The sequence below is a fragment of the Mastigoproctus giganteus genome, chromosome 7, assembly GCF_048544385.1.
Source record: "Mastigoproctus giganteus isolate SK-2022 chromosome 7, ASM4854438v1, whole genome shotgun sequence".
NCBI lineage: Eukaryota > Metazoa > Arthropoda > Arachnida > Uropygi > Thelyphonidae > Mastigoproctus > Mastigoproctus giganteus.
This window is the reverse complement of record NC_143581.1, coordinates 117463812-117483239: the sequence shown is the minus strand read 5'-3', so window position 1 is coordinate 117483239 and position 19428 is coordinate 117463812. Positions and strand designations below refer to the sequence as shown.

Below are 19428 nucleotides of genomic sequence, written 5' to 3'. Positions count from 1 at the left end.
CTATTTATTGAGTTCACTAAAGCTCACCCAAAACTCGCAGTCAGCTGCCACTCCAATTTCGGTACCTCCCAGTGCTCCAGCATTACCAACAGTGAGCACTAAATTAACATCACAGAAAAGTGAACTGTCCACTTCAGGGCAAGAAATAATGGATGCCGAAGAAAGGAGGTACATGATAAGTCAGTCTTGGAACTCTTTGTGGAGGAAGTAATGGACACAGAACAGCATTCATACTTCCCCAGGACAGATAAATCCAAGACTGACAAAATTAAACCCTCAGCACCTAGGAAGCTGCCTGATGGACACAACAAGCCCAAATAATGGCTAAATTCCTATAGTGGAATTGCTGTGGATTCCGGCAAATTACTGACGACATCAAGGGACTCCTGCAAACCAGCTTACTTTTGCCTACAGGGGGCTTATTTAAAGGCGAATGATGACCCTGTCATACATAACATTACCATCATTCGTAAGGATAGAATTGTGGATGGTCCTGCTCAGGGAGGAGTTGCAATCCTCGTCGACAACTAGATCCCATTTCAGCTTTTGCAGTTTACACTAGCATTGCGGCTGTAGCAATTTGCCTTAAACTGGGGTTCTGGGATTGACATCCCCTAGACCAGTGTTTCTCAATCTTTTTACTCTCGTGGCACATTTTCCAAAGAAGAAAAATTTCGCGGCACACCTACGTAGTCATAGAAGAAGAAATTTCTAAATTTCGCGGCACACTTGGAAAATTTTGCGGCACACTAATGTGACGCGGCACACCCTTTGAGAAACACTGCCCTAGACAGACCTTGATGATCTTATCATGCAGTTGCCTTCCCCTTGTTTAATTCTTAGGGATTTCAATGGACATAACACTCTGTGCAGTAGTGCTAACATCAATGGAAGGGGATGAGTCATAGAACATATGCTCACTGAAAATGACCTCTCCCTCCTAAATGTGGGAACAGACATCTTCTTCCACATACCACCTGTACATCTCTGCCATTGATCTTTCTATCTGCTCCCCTTCTCTCCTTCCTTCACTTACTTGGTAGGTGGAAGAAAACACATATGGAAGCGATCACTTCCCTCTGATAACCACCGTATTTGTAGACTGTGTCTGCCATTTAGTTTCCCCCGAAAAGATTGATCAGGCTGACTGGAATGCCTTTCAACATCTGGCAAATCTTGACATCACTACAGTCAGGGTGCCTCTGTAGCCAGGTGGGCAGGAGCAGTAGTGCGTAGCACACACTTCTTAATTAGACCGGAGTTCGAGCCGTGATCACCAAATACGGAGGATGCGGAAAGGTCAGTGATGACCACCACATATCCCTGGAGCAATATGGCCTTAGTTGCTAATGTTCCTAAAAACCAAATAACAACAACAACAGCAGCTACAGTCATGGACATGTGTTTATGTATCGGGCGGCTCCTAGAACGTCAGTTGAACTCCGCCTCGTATCTCTGTGAAGAACAGTATCACTACAAATGGGCCGGATATGTGTGTGACGTCGGTTTGTGTGTGTTCTGTTGTTATGTTCTGGCCACTTGGCTACCCAGAAGCATCAATCACCTGGACAGATGATTCTGGGTACTCGTCCACACCACGGGAAGGTGGGCCAGTTCCAGTAGATGGGGCACCTATGGTCTCAGAGTATGAGACAAAAAAAAAAAAAAGAAAGGAAGAGAAAGAAGAGAATAAAAATAATTAACCAAGATAATAAAAAAAATTAAATAAATAATAAAAAAAATAATAAATAAATAAATAATAATAATAATAAATAAATAAAAAATAAATAATAAAAATAATAATAAATAAATAATAAAAAAATATATATACTAAGTATATATATATTGGTTTTTAGCATATATACGCAAACATGCATACATATATATATACCAAAAAGTGAAAAGGGAAACCAAGGGGGGAAAGTGAGAGATAAAGAAAAGAGTAGATCTTCCAGTTGTGCAACCAGTAAGAACGGCAGCATAAAAACACTTCGGTTCCTCCAGCCAGATGGATTTGATCAAACTCGTATCACTGGAATCATACTTTTCCTTAGTTCAAACACTTCTGTAGCATCTACCTGGAGCATCTGAAACTTACTACAGTCTCTTAAGAATTTCACATATCGCTGTCCTGGCATTGTCATATATTTGACAATCATATAGTATGTGCCACCAGCCTTCGCTGGCCCTGCAAAAACAAAGGTCTGTGTTACTTAGTCCTAATGCATATAATTTCTCATTCATTGACCCATGCCCTGTTAACAAAAATGACGACCGTAAACTAGGTGCAATCCAATTGTGAACCTTTTTATCATACAGAAAAGTCACGTTTGGGATAAACAAGTTGGTCACTCTTCCAGTAGGTATGGTATCCCGTCTTGTCTGCCATAAATTGGTTATTTCATTCATACATCTTTTCTTTTCGCCTCTACAGTCAGAGCGAATATTTATCTCTATACCAAAAAGTTCTGTAGGAATTTCCCTCTTAATACGGTAGCAAAAACCATAATACAACAAATGTAGATCCAAGGGTAGTGCTCCGGCCAATACCTGCAGCGCAGCAGTGGACACCGTTCTGCACACTCTTAGAATACCAAGAAGCATGATGCGTTGTATGGAATTTAGTTTAGCCCAACAGCTACAGTCAGTCAGGAACCAATCAATGGTGCAGTCATGTATGTCACAGAAACGATTGTCCAAGTGGCTACAATTGCAATCCCAAAACAAATCCAGTTGGGGGGTTTTTTTTTTTTTTTTTTTTTTTTGAGATTGACTGAAAATTTAATATCAAACGTTTATGTGCTAAAGCACGTTATGTCCGACGTCATCTTGGATCCATTTAACATAATTCAGGCGGCTAGAACAAAAGTGATCTGGGATAAAATCCAGAAAATGAAGGGGAAATATCCACCAAGCCCTTCAGTGATCCTCGAGGACAATGGATGTCCAATTGCTGATCGAACTGCAGTTGCAAACACTCTAGGGAAAACTCTTGCAAAAACCTCTGCAATAACATCATTCCTCCCCACAGTTTTTGACCCTGAAAGAGAAATATCCATTTAAATTTTCTTCCAATGGGCTAGAACCGTATATCCCTTTAATTTAATCATTCACACTATTTCTCACGCGTGTCAGTGCTGTTGGGCCGATTACATCCTATTCGAAATGATAAAACACCTCTCACCACAAACTAAGGATCACCTTTTAATTTTATTTAATGGAATTTTTCTTAAACAATTTCCGGATTCCTGGCGGAAGGCAATTATTGTTGCCTTCACAAAACCAGAAACGGATCCTAGAAATCCAAGTAACTATCGTTCTATTGCTCAGATAAGCTGTTTGTGCAAGGTCCTGGAAATAATGGTTAATTCTCACCTTCTTTGGTATTTGAAAACAAATGATCTGCTTTCCAGGACACAGTGCGGCTTTCCGAAGAAACAGAACCACTTTGGATCACTTAATCCGACTTGAAGCTTACATTCGTGACGCTTTTATTAAATCCGAGCATCTGATAGCAGTTTTCTTTAATATTTAAAAAGCGTGCAACACAACCTGGTGATTTGGCATATCAAAAGTCCTCTATAACTTTGGTCTTAGGGATAACAAACCTCTTTTTATTAAAAGCAAAGCTTTCTCTCTGATCGCCAATTTCAAGTCCATTTAGGATCCATGCTCTCTTGAGTATTTTGTCAGGAGGAGGGAGTCCCACAAGGATCCACCTGCTAGGGACAATCACTGCCTTTTCCCTGCTAGCAAATTTCCTGTATATCATTAACAAAACCCCATGCCCTGCCATGGCAGCCTGTCCGCATTGCTCAGAAAACTTCATATCTGACAGCACAATTACTCTCGGGTCTTTTTCATTTTCTACCACGTTAAGTGTAGTACCATACAGTTGGTACGTTCCTCTGGGGTTACTTCTACCCATATGCAGTACTTTGCATTTGTCCATGTTAAACTTCAGTTGCCATTTCTCAGCCCATCTTCCCAAATTTTCTAGATCCCGTTGCAGTAGCACACTGCCATTACTGTCATTAACAACCCTGCCAACCTTTGTATCATCTGCAAACTTCGACACTAAGTCTGATATACCTTCATCAGTATCGATGATAAATATGCAAAACAACAGTGGACCCAACACCGAAACCTGTGGGACTCCACTAATAACATTAGTCCACGAAGAGCAGCGCCCATTGATTACCACCCTCTGTATTGTCCCACTCAACCATCCTTTTATCCGTTGTCGCAACTTACCCTTAATACCATTCTGCTTCAACTTGTACAGTAGTCTTCCATGCGCAACAGTATCAAAAGCTTTCCTGAAATCCAAAAGTATATGATATCAAAATTAATTTTTGCATCCAGTTCCTTTGTAACCACATCATACTATCCAGTCAGATTTGTCAGACAAGACTTTCCCTTAACAAACCCATGCTGTGTCTGAATTATTGCTGCAGCCTTGAATTACACAGAAGTGAATGAATGGTCTGTGAGGGAAGGAAACCATTGAGTTATAATTTTTGTCTGGTTGAATTTCAGAGAGTATTGTAGTGAAGCATTCTACAAAAAAGTGCCGACCGGGCTAGCCAGGTGGGTAAAGTGCCTGCCTGGCAACCCAAAGGTCGCGGGTTCGAATCCCGCCTCGGGCTTGGATCAGAGTACTGCAAAAACCTTGGGAGGTGCACTATGGCCACAGAAGCCGATGCGCCAACAACTACCAAAAAAAAAAAAAAAAAAAAAGCATTGAGGTAAATTCCTCTTTATATCTGTATATATATAAATGTAGGACTCATTTGAGGATTATAGTTCGGTTTTATTTATTCTAAAAGTAGCATGCATACTTGAAAGAGGTAAGCAATGTGGAAATCATAAAAGAATGCATTGTTGAAGTTGTGGGATGTTTAGATTCAGCAGAGGTTAAAATGTAAACAACTACCTCTTTCAAGGAGGACCATAACTGATCAGCAGCATGAATTAATTAGCGATAATATAACGGAACAGCTTCATGCAGTATGCCAAAGCGAAGACATTTATTATTCTATCGCTTTGAATGAATCCACTGACATTACTGACTCAGCGCAGGTGTTATTTTTTATTCATGTTATTACTGTGGATTTTCACTCTCACGAGGAGTTACGGCTTTGGGTTCTCTTACTGCCAGGACATTGACATCTTCACCATCTTCAAAGAAAAATGGCGTGAAGCGAAACTGAATTTATGTAATTTAGTAGTGTATGCATAGATTGCGCACCATCCACGAGAGGAAACACGATGGATTTATTGTGTTTCTACAGAAAATTGCCAGGTCCTGTTACTAGACAAAGTATCCTTTCACTGTATTCTTCGTCAGAAGAATCTGTGTGCCAAATCTACTGTTATAAGTGACACATTAAATGAAGTTATAGGTATTGTAAACTATATTCGAGCAAATATATCACGACTTCACCAGTTTCACTACATGCTTCATCTTGATGATGAAACATTAAGCATGGATCTGCCGTATCATGCTAAAGTGTGCTAGCTGTCCCAAGGAAATCTGACAAATAACTGTCAAACTTTTTTCTTTGAAAGAAAAACACAAGCTTTTCTGAGGAACTGAATGAACAGTGTGAATTGTCAAAAGTTTAATTCTGCAGAGATATTGCATTTTTGTGTGATAAAGCAAACCGATCTGAATTATTATTTTGCAAGGTAAAGCCAAATCTACGAGGGGTTTCCGAAGAGTAAGGTAACATTTTTTCGCTTGATGATGTTTAATATTACGAAGTTGAAATTACACTCCAAGAAATAAGTGAACATGCACTACACAAAGTCTCCAGTTTTATTGATGCACTTGTCCCAATGATGGATCAGTTTATCGATACAGTACTGAAGAAGTCCGTGCCTACACGCAGTAATCAACATCACACCGCCTAATGAACTTTCTCATCTGTGGTGAAATGCTTTCATGAAAGTTGTTTTTTCATAAGGTGAACGAATGGAAGTCTGAAGGCGCTAAGTCTGAGCTGTAGGGGGGGGGGTTGCCAGAGTTTCCCAACGATTGCAGTGCAACCACTCACAAGTGGTATGGAGTTGTGTTGTCATGCAGCAAAATCACACCTGGTCAAGAGTCCTGATTTTTTGCGTCGAATGTTGCCTTTCAGTTTTTCCAACATTGCACAGTAAAGCTGTGCATTGATTATTCCTCCCTTCAACAAGATATACACCAACAGAACTCCTTGGTGATTCCAGAACACTGTGGCCATGACTCTTCAGACACTGGGAACAGCTTTGACTTTTTTGTGCACAGGAGGTTTTGGATATTTCCAGGTCATGGAGTCTTGTTTGTTCTCCAGGGTAAAGTGATGAACCCACGTTTCGTCTGCTGTCACTATACGAGCAAGAAAATCCTCTCCTTCGGTGCTGTATTGCAACAGCTTCTCCAAACACATCCCCATGCATTTTGCTTTGTCCTCCTATGACAATTGTCAGAGCATCCAACGGCAGCACACGTTTCGAAAGCCAAGGACACCTGAACAATTTCGTGAACAGTTGACTTAAGTTCACTATTTGTGCAATTTCAGGTAGTTTCACTTGCCTTTTTCAAGGATGATGCCCTTAATGCACGAAGTGTTGTCTTCTGTCTTGCTCAATGAAGGCCTATCTGCCCGATGTCGATTTTCAATGTCAACATGCCCTGCTTTAAATTCATTGCACCTAAAACACACCTGATTCTTTGTCATCACATTTTTGCCTTACACAGCAACCAGTTCATGGTAAACGTCGCTTGGTTGAAGACCCTTTTGCTTGCAAAAAGCGAATGACTTCACGAACACCTGTTTTGGTCCACACTCGCACTGTAGCCACTATTTTGCAACTGGAATCTGCTGTGAGGTGACAGTACCGCAACATTGCACTGGCGGTCTTTTTGAATATTATTATTATTATTATTATTATTATTAGCTACATGGTGCAAGGCAGCCTGAGGCTTATGCTGCGCCAGCCAAAAAAAATAAAAAATTCCCGAGTTACCCTGAGAGAGAGAGCGAGAGAGAGTCAAAAGTAGAAGGGAATCACCAAGAAAGAGAAGAATTATTAATGTTCAAAAAGACAGCATGTTCAAATGGGTCTGTCTGTCCACCGCATTTCATCTCATTCCCTTTCACCATTATTAAGAAAAAAAATATGTTACCTTACTTTTCGGAGACCCCTTGTATATATTTATACGTCACTTTAAACACAGACATTTTGTTAAAAGCTGACCTTTTTCAAAACCTTGCTTACCCGATTGGAACTTTCAACTGAACACTTTCCTGAACTGGCAAACGTAATTAATGAACAGGATACAAACAAATCATTAAGGAAATGTGACATAAATGAATATACAGCTGTTCTAGACTCCCTAATTGAAGAATACAATGAAAGGTTTGCTGATTTTGAGAAATGTGATCTCACACTGAAACCAGCTTTTCAACCACATCTGATTGATGTCTCCATAGTTCCTGATGGAACTGTGGATGGAATTAATTACACTCTCAGAAGATAATATACTGAGGTATCTATTTGATGCAAAGAAGGATCCTCTTCAAATATGAAAAAATGATCTTGAATACCCATGTCTATGTCAACCTGCTCATTGAATATTATCTTGTTTTGGCACAATCTACTGTTGAATCAAAATTTGCATATATGACACAAATTAAAACAAGCTTGAGATCTCAGGTGGTGGATATTTGCTTGGTGGACCAAATAAAACTACACTCAACGATGTTGGAACCAAATATCAGACTTCTATCTGGCACTAAGCAGTCACAAAAAAGTCATTAAATGGTTTGATGTCTAAATTTGTCTATTTTTAGTTTCATCTTTGCTAAACAAATAAATGTCTTTTCTTATTTTTTTGTTTAAAACCCTCATATGATTACAGGCTGTAATTAAAATTGTTAATATGCTTACAAAAATATGAATTTTTTTGGAAATATTTAATTCTCAGCTTGCGGCCTAATAGTGTCTATGTTAAATAAAATTTGGCCTTGCAGCGTAAAAAAAAAGATTCCAGACCCCTGGCATTGTATATGGTGGTTCTTGTGGCGAGTGTGATTCCACATACGTAGGATCGACCAGATTTCCTCTGGACCAAAAGCAACATGCTGCGTCAGTCCGGGTATCACATGCCTCAGCTTCAGAGTTAACATTCCATGCTATAAATGAAGGTTACACATTCCTGTTTAACGATACTAAGATATACATATTCAGCAGAATTACACAAAAGTTTTAATTGCTAAAACCCTGGAAGCAAAGCTACACAGTAATTCAATTTTAAATGCAGTACCTCCTTTCCGATTCATGGTTGTTTGAATGTATGCACATGAACAATTAATCTCCTGTTAGTATCATAGCACACATATACCTTGCACCAGTTTGTTCCAATCTGTGATCAAGACATGAGTCAAAAAGCTCAGTCCACTCAAGGGAGGAAATTTACATGAATTTGTTTTTATTTCGTCGGCGCATTTTATCTTTTAAATTTATTTTTTATAGTATTGTATATTTGACATAATGTCTTCAGTCACTCTGAGTTTCTTGGGGGGCTCATTGATATGTTTGGGGTCACGTTGAGGCATTTGGCTGTGATCCTGGGGGTGTCGGGCCATCAATGGGCATTAAGTGAGGAACACATTTAAATTAAGTTGTTTTTAACTATTTTAATTATTATTATTTGGAGAGTATAGTGTAGAAGACATCCTATGAATCTATGAGGTAATCTCTATTTTTATATTGAATATAACGTAGTATAAATTGAGCCTTCGTTGCTCGTTGTTAGATTTTATGGATACCTTATAGTAATTCTCTCTATTCAATTTACTTGCTTAAACAACTTAAGGGGTTTGAGGGCTACCTTGTATAGTTGACTGGATGTTGGTGTTAACTATACAAATCTGTTCTAGTGGATTTCATGCTACTCTGTTTTGGCAATAAATTGTATATTAAAGATAACTGATAACTTGTTTAAGTGGTATGTTCACACTTTTACTGTGTCAGATTTAAATTCTTCGGATTCAACTGCTTCAATGCCGGATGAACTTGCTGCTGCCCAAGAAATACTCCAGTACTGCTGGCATCATGCAGCCCAGCCTCCAGGCTGGGCTGCAAATTGCAGCACCTGGAGAGTAGGCACCTGCAAGGCGATCTGATTGAGGTGTATAATAAGACCTTGAATGTGTTGAGCAAGCTGTACTGATGGAATTCTTCCTCTTGCTCAGACTAAGACCCTGAGGGGTACAGTTTCAAATTGAGGAAGGATAGTTGTAGAATAGATGTGCGGAAATTTGCCTTTAGCAGGTGTGTAGTTGATTGGTGGAACAGGCTTCCATCTTTTGTTGTGGAAGCTAATAGCCTAAATAAATTTAAGGCTGAGCTGGACAAGCATTTGGAGTGAATGGATGAGTGAACTTGGAGGTGTTTTTTTTTTTTTTTTTTAGCTGATGCTGCATAAACTTGCTTTCTTGCATCATATTCCTCTGCTAATGCTAATGTCCACCAGCCAATATAGCTGATGTATTTGGCAAAGAGTTACCTATATTGGAATCAGCTCAGGAGCAGCTGGATAATTCAAATTTAGTAGACCAAGCGGGTTCTGCAGATATGGTTGATACTTAAACCAAAGGTTGTTTTTGCTTTTAGATCATTTGAAGGGTGGCATGAAAGTCACTCCTGATATGATTATTGAGGTTACAAAGATATTTAACTTGATAGAAAAATTGGTTTTTGAATTAAGTACTGAAAATTATAAGCTGAAATGTAAGCTAGAAAAACAAATTGCACTGAGTACTCCTACTGCTGTCACCTATGCCAGTGTGGCTTGGAAAGGTACCGGCAGACAAATTTCAGTTGCGGTCTCCAAAGGGTATTCAGCAAAGGCATATAACTATAGAGAAAATTGGTCAGAGTTCAGAATGCAAGTGAGGAAATCAAAAAATATATGACTAAGCAATTCAAAGCTGAGTTTAAGCAAATTAAGATAAAATTTGGTGTGGAAAGATTGTGGTATCTTGATTGAGGCTGTCAGCAACGGAGACCTGTAGTCTTACAAAAAGTGTACAAAATTTAAAGACTTAATTTTAATGTTGAGTTTCCTAAAAAAAAAAATGCTGTCCAACAATGTTTGTCTACAATGTAGGGAAAGATACAACAGATCAGAAATTTATAGAAGAATTGCTGGATTAAAATCTATCTGACTCTGGTTATACTGAGATGGACCTGAAAGAACAGGTCAAAATTCACTTTAAAATTAAGTCCAAAAATAAAAATCATTTGCACTGGTTGATTGAGGTTCCTGTCACTGTTGAATAATAAAGTGTATTTAAATTGTCCATTCGTGGAATGAAAAAAAATTACAGTTGCCTTGTGTTTCTGTTGTCTGGGATATGGGCATTCAACAAAAAATTTCCGCCAGGTGGAAAGTATTTGTGGATTTGTGGACACTGTGGTGCTCGGCGACATCAGTTTAATGACTGTCCTGTCAAGAAAACAAAGTTCTGATGTTTTCTCTAGAGGTTACCAGTTTTGGGCACCTCAGTAATATCAGATTGGTAGTCTTTTCCTTTTTGTCAACAAGGATTATGTCCAGTCTGCTGTGTGTGATTGTCTTATCCATTATTGTGGTGCGGTCCGAGTAGAGCTTGTTGGGTTGAATCTCTAATATGGCCTGGTGTTCATACTTTCTTTGTTCAACTGGTATTTACTCACTAGCTTCTGATGCAAATCTTGGTCATTGCTAGGTTTGTGTTTGTTATTTTAGGAGCGTTAGCAACTAAGGCCATATTGCTCCGGGATATACGGTGGTCATTCCCTGACCTTTCCACATCCTCCGTATTTGGTGGTGATGGGCTCGAACCCCGGTCTAATCAAGAAGCATGTGCTACGCACTGCTGCTCCTTCCAACCTGGCTACGGAGGCGCCCTTTTGCTAGGAGTGTACTCCCTCTGGGTTATCACTTTGCATCAGACAGTGATGTGTTGAATTGTTTCTAAGGACAGATAGCATCGTTGACGTGTGTCACAGTCTGGGCTCCTTGACAGTATATTTTCTATAGTTCTTGGTCTTGAATGGCAAGCATGAATCCTACAGTTTTGGAGTAGAGCATCCTGCTATGAGCAATGTACTGGAAGCCATTTTATCTATGTGATCCTGATGTAGGTAATTGTAGGATCTACAATGGGATGTCTTCTTTTCCCATCTTTATAGCTTTGTTTGTGCTGTCTGGGCAGGAGGGACTCCTCGTTTAGGTTGAGTGTGGTATGCCTTCTTCCTATCTTTCTTATGGCCTGGTAAAGTGCTGCTGCTATGTTGTTCTGGAAATACACCAAGTTAGATATCACTGTGTTCTGTTGCTCGATGAGGTTTATCAGACACCTTCCTTCTTTCCAATCTATTGTCATTCTCTCCACAGATTACTTCGGGTGGTGTTGCTGGCTCTTGGTCATCATTGTCCACGTCTTTTCCGTGATATTTTCCAGCTTAATTTTAGTCCAATCTGTGATACTAAAGGAATATGTTACCACTGGGACTGCATAAGTGTTTGTTTAGTTATGACTTTTTCTGTATTCTCTCCTTTCAGCTTTTCTTTCAGCAAGCTTTTGAATCTCTGATGGTATATGATGGTTGGTCATGCAAGCCTTGATCTCCTTGTCTAACTGCCGAGTCTGCATCATCCCCAGGTGTTTGGAGGTCTCTTCCCTTCATCATAGCTTCGCTCTCTTTACTAGTCTGCAGCTGGTAATTTCCCCCGTTTCCATTCTTGGGTCTTGCCTTTGTCTGTTCCAAATTCCATCCTGATATCATTGCTGAATTCTTTGTTGATCCAGAGTAGTTTCTGGAGTTTCTCAATTGCTGCATAGAGCTCGATGTCATCCATGAACATCAGGTGGGAGAGGGTGTACAGGTTTTTCTTTACTTTTTTTGTGGTTATATCCATACTAGCTGTTGTTGAGCATGGTAAATAGTGGGTTATGTGCTAGACAGAACCAGAGTGGGCTCAGGGCATTTCCCTGAAAGATTCCTCTCCTGATTGGTCTGGTTCCTATAATCTCCACCTTGATGGTGGTACACAAGTTCACGAAGTTGCTTCTAGGAAATTTGTCTCTATTAGCCAGCTATGAGGTATGCAGTCAAAAGTCCTTGCAGTAATCAATGTAGGTCGTGTACAGGTTGTGGTGCTTCCTATATAACTGTGGCATCAATGGTGAATTGCTCCTTGCATCCTTTCTGCTGTTTGGCCATGATGCTCTGGCTTTCCAAGTGGTCTCATATCTTCTTGGTTATGCAGCTGCTCTTGTACAGTATGCCCTTCACATTATTGGGAGTCGGGTTTTCATCCTGTATTTTGCTGGGTATCTTGTTTCTTGGTCTTTAGCCTTCAGATGTATGATTCCTTGGGTGAGAAACTCTGGGATTGTCACTGCGTTACTTCCGTTAACTGTTCTGTATGTGTATGTGATCTTCTTTTACTAGTAGTTGTGGACGTTATCTATTGGGGTTTTCCAGTTGTGGGACTTCCTGATCAACTGGTGTATTTCTTCCTTCTGAATTATCCATTCCCTCTCTCTTCTACCTTCTTGGTTCTCTTACATTCTAGTTCTGTCCACGTTCTTGGCTTTTGTCTTACTTTACAGTTCCATACGTTGGCCCAGATCTCCTCGATAGCCTTCTGCTTGGGTGGTTCAGTTCTGTTTTTACTGCCTTGTCCGAAAATTTAGTTCTTTATTTTCCTCTGGGAGCTCTCTTTGTATCAGCGTAGTCTCTTGCTGAATGCAAGGAAGTTCTGCTTCAGTGTGTCCAAGTATTCTCTGATTTTTAGTCTTGTGTTTGCTGTGGATGTTATCTCACTTGAGGGATAACATCCACAGCAAACACTTTCCCAATCAATTACTTCTATTGCCCTGTGGGTACTGGGTCAATTGGCCCGTCTTGATTCTTCTATCTTCTGCTGAAGTCTTCTTTCCCAAGCTGGAGGTTCCTTGTATTTTTTTTTTTTTTTCCCTTCTGCAGCTTATCTCTCGTTTCTCCAGGTGGAGAAACGAGAGATAAGCAGCAGCAGCAGCAATGAGAGATAGACACAGCTGTATACTAGGCTGCCATAGCAGCCCACTGTTAATCATAGTGGGCTGCTATGGCAGCCTAGTATACAGCTGTGTGGATGGCCTATGGTGCTACACTGTTGTTTTGTGGTATTGTGGTATTATTTGCTGATTGAGATCGTCTGTGACTCTCCACAGGATTCTATTGGTCTCCTTCGGTAACGTGTGGGTATTTGTGCAGTCTTTCCTTCTGAATCAAATTCTATTTCCAATAGGAAGGACCACAACTTCTTATGGTTCTTCCTCTCGTTCTATTAGGGCCTTCGGCGCCTCCGTAGCCAGGTGGGCAGGAGCAGCAGTGCGTAGCACATGCTTCTCGATTAGATCGTGGTTTGATCCGGTGACCACCAAATACGGAGGATGCGGAAAGGTCAGGGAATGACCACCGCATATCGCCGGAGCGATATGGCCTTAGTTGCTAATGCTCCTAAAAACCAAATAACCACTTAGGGCCTTACACTTGTCTTCCATTCTAGGTTTCATGACCTCCTCTCTTTCCAATTCCACTGCTCTGGGTTGTATTTCTTTCTTCCACCTCAAAGAATATGGATAACATGGCTCCATGCTGTCCATATTTGTCGCTCATGTCCTGCTTGATTTTTTTCGAAGATAGCTGGAGCTATCAGGTTCTTCATGTCGATAGTCCTTCTCTGGTGTGCAGTTCAGTGACCTGAATATCCGGCAATCGTTCCAGCCACTTGGTATGTAGTCTCAGCCTGTACATTATCATATCGGTCTCTATCTTGGGTATTTCGTAGTATGTTCACATGAAAAATGTATTTATTTTGATACTCCACATTAGCATTTACTTTCATCGTGGTTGGTCACTAGCACAGTTGCACAGGAAGCACTTCCAGTTAGTTGGCTGGATGGTCTTGCCTTTTCCTTGGGGTAGCCAAACAGGAGACATTGCCACCTGCTTCACTGCCTTCCATCTCCAACATTTCAAACCGATCCCTCTGCCTTAGGCAGAGGGGTCAGTTTGAAAAGTTGGAAGGAATGCACCGCAGTGCATGGAGTGCTTTATCTTGCACCGCACTCCGTGCAGTATAATTCTTTGTCTTGCACCGCACTCCATGCAGTATAATTATTAGTTCTCTTCGAGGTCATTATCCATCTATGGAGGTGGACCTTTATAGCTTCGGCTTACCAGTGGTAATGTTACTTCTTGGGAGTGATGCCAAATGCCACTACTATCTGTCTCAGGCATCACTTCAACCTTGGGGGGGGGGGAAGGGTTCTCTGAACCAACTCTTGCAGTGGTTTATTATTATTATTATAACTAGCTATAGTAAATAGCAACTGATAAAAGGAAGCAAACTTATACATCATCAACCAAAAAAAATGCTGTCCACCCTCACATTCCATCACATCTAATAATTTACCCTTTTCTGCCTTAAACTTATTTAAGATACCCACTTCCACAACCAAAAAAAATGCTGTCCACCCTCACATTCCATCACATCTAATAATATACCCTTTTCTGCCTTAAACTTATTTAAGATACCCACTTCCACAACACGATGTGGTACTTTTTTATTTCTACAATCAATTACACTCTGTTTTATAGAAAAATTTTGCTCATCTATCCTGCAGCCATTTCATTTTAATTTTAAATTTATATCCATTTGTGTGTATGTATATTGCTCGACAAAGGTAGAATACCATCATCGTTAAGTCTACTCAGTCCATTTAAAGCCTTAAATTCTTCAATCAGGTCTTCTTGTAAATTCTTACTTTCCAACCACTGCGATTCGTAGAACCAAAAAGTATCCTTTTATGTTCTTGACTAATTTGTTTGCCCCTGCAGCTGCTCATTTCTCAAAATGAGGTTAGCACACCTGCATATAGTACTCAAGGTATGGCTTAACCATTGCCTGATACATTCAGATAATCTCTTTTTCCCTACTGGCAAAGTTCCTGTATATTATTGACAAAACACTATGGCCTGTTCTGGCAGCATGTCTGCACTACTCACAGAGCTGCATATTGGAGTTATTCTTGGAATACTGTTACCCATGTGCAGTACCTTGCACTTATAATGTTAAATGTGAATTGGCAGTTCTCATCAGATCTGCCTAATTTTTCAATGTATTGCTGCATTAGTATGCCTTGATTTTTATCATTATCCATGCTGGGTGTCATCTCTAAACTTAGACAGTAAGCTTGGTATCCTTTTATTAATATTGGGAATAACCACTGTACGTAAGAGATCCAGCACTGAACCCTAAGGAGTCCACTAATAACAGTTCAAGAAGAGTAGTGCCGAAACTGTGATAGTTTTTGTGTCATACTTCAACTCTGTTGCTTGTGGGTTTTTTTTTTTTTTTTAATGAAATGAGGGAAAATTTTAATGTTCATTTGTTTTTGTTATAATAAAATGGTAATTTGAAGTTCAATTTCATCTTAACTTCACCATTAAAATGTACATCTCCAATTTCAATAAAGGTGTGCTCTGTAATAATAAAAAGAAAAGTGTTTACTGTTAGTGTATAGTTAACTGTTGAACATAAGACTGGGATATGTGAATTTCTATTTAGGTGCTAAATATAACAGCTGTAATAAATAAATACAATCTTAATAGTTCTGTATTTGCATTTTGGAGTAAACCTACATTAGGGTTTTTTTTTTGTTTTTTTTTTAACCAGTAACAAAACTGATCAGACTTCTGACAAATAATGTTCATTTTCATTCTAGAATATGCATTTGAAAATGTGCTACTTGAAAAGGCAAAGAAAGTGAGAATATTTTATCAGTTTCTCTATAATAACAATACCCGCCAACAAACTGAAGCAAGAGATGATCTCCATTGTCCTTGGTGTTCCCTTAACTGCCTTCAGCTGTATTGTTTGCTTAAACATCTCAAGCTTTGCCACAATCGTTTTATCTTCAGTTATGTTGTAAGTTATTCTTTACTTGCTCATCTCTATTTAAAAACCAAGAAGTTTTTTGTTTTTTCTGCTTTGTGATTATATGAAGCCTTTTTTTTTTTTTTTTGTCTTAATTGCTTTTATCATTTAGTGGGTTCACTGTTTGGGGTTTTTTTTGTTTTTTTTTACATGATTTGCATTACAGAAATATGGCTGAATGTGTGACACAATGTATTCATCATTCTTGCACTTAGCAGTGCTGTGCCAGTCTGCTGTAACTCAATCATTTTATCTACCTAAAGTGCATTTCTGCCACATCTAAAGTTGAACATCCATAAATGCAAGATAGCAGTAAGTATCATTTGCACTAGCAGTCGCATATGATTCAAGAAAACAAGCTTATACTCTATCAACCGGAAAAAAAAAAAAAAAAAAACACTTCGCATTTACCTATCCATTTGCTCCTTAAAGTTTATCCAGTTCTTCCTTGAATGGATTTAAGCAATCAATTTCTACAACAGATGGAAGTTTGTTCCAGCAGTCAACCACTCTATTCAGCAAATGTCCTTCCTTGATTTGAATTTATGCCCCCTGAAGTGCGTAATCTGAGCAAGAGGAAGAATCCCATCAGCATTGAGCTTGCTCAAATCTTTTTTCTTGAATTTGGAGCGACCCAAATATTATTAGATTGATATTATAAATAGTAATCAATGGACACTGCTCATCGTGGACTAATGTTATTAGTGGAGTCGCCCAGGGTTTTCTGTTGGGACCATTGTTATTTTCTATATTTGTCAATGATATTGATGAAGGTATAACAGACTTGATGTCCAGGTTTGCAGAGGATATGAAAAAGATTGGCACCATTCACAAAGCCTTATACACCTCATTCAGATCACCTCACAGGTGCATAGTCTTCAGCTGCTGCAATATGCAGAACTTAAGCCATAAAAGCACTCCTTTGTTCCCCTCCCCAATCTCATAGCCCTTCTGTGTACTCGTTCCAGCTGCTCTACATCCTAAAATGGGGCCTCGAGACCTGTATGCAGTACTCAAGTTGAGGGCCTGACTATTGTCTTATACAAGGTGATAATCACCTTATCCCTGCTAGCAAAATTCCTGTATATCTTTGACAAGAGGCCATGAGCTGCTCTGGCAGACTGTCTGCACTGCTCTGAAAACTTCATATCTGAGGCACAATTAAATCTTTTTTATCCTCCCCTACCCTGAGTGTAGTACTACACAGTTGGTACGTTACTTTGGTGTTACTGCTACTCATATGCAGTACTTTGCATTTGTCAATGTTAAACTTCAGTTGCCACCTCTCAGCCCATCTTCCCAACTTTTCTAGATCCGTTGCAGCATCATATCGTCATTACTGTCATTAACAACCCTGCCAATCTTTTTGTATCCTCTGCAAACCTGGACATTAAGTCTGTTATACCTTCATCAATATCATTGATAAATATAGAAAATAACAATGGTCCCAACAGAAACCCTGGGCACTCCACTTATAATATCAATCTGACGTGTGATTTGGGTCACTCCAAACTCAAGAAAAAAGATGGGTAATTTTACACTCCACCCTATTCTTTGGACAGTGCAAACAGGTTGTTTTCTGAATCCATATTGCACTGGACATGTCCAATTTTTACATTTGGGATCTTATATTGATCATCTTTTGTATAATTTTTTCTAAGCAGCTAGTTACGGCAAGGGGTGATAGTCAGTTTTGTTGGCTATTTACCAAGCTTTGGAACGAGGACTATGGGATGGTGTTATTTAACTGGGATATCATTTCCTGTGTATATTTTGTGATAACAGTACAGCAGGCCCTAAAGAGTTAAAACTATACTTAGAAGACTTTCTCCACAAGCAAACAAATAAAATAACATCTGCAACAAGACTACAGATAGTCAACTGCTGGACAGTTTTGGAGCAGAGGGTCATAGAGTTGAACACAGAAAACAGTTTTAAAAACCAAAGTGCAAACTGTGACAGAAGAAAAAAAAAAAATTATAAAGAGATCAATACATTAAGTTATGCCCAAGTAGCAGGGGCAAATAAAACAGCTACACAGCCGAAAGAGGTTAACAAGACAAAAACAAACATCCAGAAATAAAGAAACAAACATTGTTATACTAAAAGCAATGTCTGACTCAGCCCACAAATCCAGTGAGGCTGTCAAAGAAACATTGATGACACAAGTAAAGCCCTACTAAAAGGACATAAAACTTAACAGTATGAGAATGGTGAAAGAAAATGGGGTGCTACTGGCAGTAGCAAATAAAGAGGATTTAAAAAAGGTGGAGCTTAAAACAAAAAAGCCAAAAGGAAAAAATCCTCATCTTAATTTTTGATGTACTAGAGGCAACATGAGAAAAAGATCTAATGACGGATATATACTATAAATACTTCAGTAGTATAATGACAGTAAATGAATTTGCTGCTGAATTCCTTCTAAAAAGAGGAACCAAAAGCAAAAGAAATGGATTATTTAACATAATAACAAAAATTACACCTAAAATATGGAAGGGACTGCAGGAACAACAGAGAATCTATGCTGGCTGGAACAGCCATAGATTCAGGGAACATTTTCCCCATACAAAAGTGTTTTAAATGTCATAAGTATGGTCATACTGCCAGGGATTGCACTCAAAAAGAACCCGTCTGTGGTCACTGTGCAGTCACTGGCCACGATTAAAAAAGCTGCAAAAATAAGTCTCAGCAGCCAAAATGTGCTATCTGCAAGGCAGCATAACTGACTAACTGCACACAACATCAGGGATGAGATATGCCCCTGCTATAAAAAAAGTGGTAAAAATTTATACAATATAGGACCAATTATGAGCCAGATTGAAAATATAAATGTGACTAGGGCTCTAAATGTCGTTAAATTGAATGCTCAAAGAACAAGAGCTGTTGTAGATCACGTCAAGCTTAAATTAGAAGAAAATGACCTAGACGTATTGGTACTCCAGAAACTACACACACATGTGAGTAGGGTTCAAGGATACCCAAGAAACTACAGAATCATGGAATCCACCTCGGGTGTCCCTTCTACAGCAATAGTAGTTGAAAACACTGACCTTACAGTCAAAAAGGTGGGTCACCTCTGCACCCCAACAGCAGTGTATGCTCATATCACTAGTGCTGTGGGACAGTTCTCTGTTATCTCACTTTATTCCAGACCTGGTGAAGATATAAATCCTACAATAGAATATTTACAAGCAGTCACAGACCTGCTACCTACAGCAAATATCATAGTGTGTGCTGATATCAACTGCTGGTCAGCCTTATGGCTTAGCCATAGAGAAGACAGAGCAGGCACACAAAATGGCCAGATATTATCAGATTTTATAGCCACCTCACCCTTTCAAGTGATAATTCAACTTAATAACTTACCAACTTTTAGCAGTACCATGTGGGAGAGTGACGTT

The 19428-nt window shown here is 39.3% G+C and overlaps 1 protein-coding gene across 1 annotated transcript in view; it reads left to right on the top strand.

Annotated features, from left to right (window-relative positions):
• The window catches only part of Su(z)12 (Polycomb protein Su(z)12), a 953568-nt gene that overhangs the window by 636951 nt on the left and 297189 nt on the right, over nt 1-19428 (top strand). Inside the window, exon 10 of the mRNA XM_090377077.1 lies at nt 15816-16018. Coding sequence (XP_090233203.1) covers nt 15816-16018 — 203 coding nt within the window. The remainder of the gene's footprint in view (nt 1-15815; nt 16019-19428) is intronic.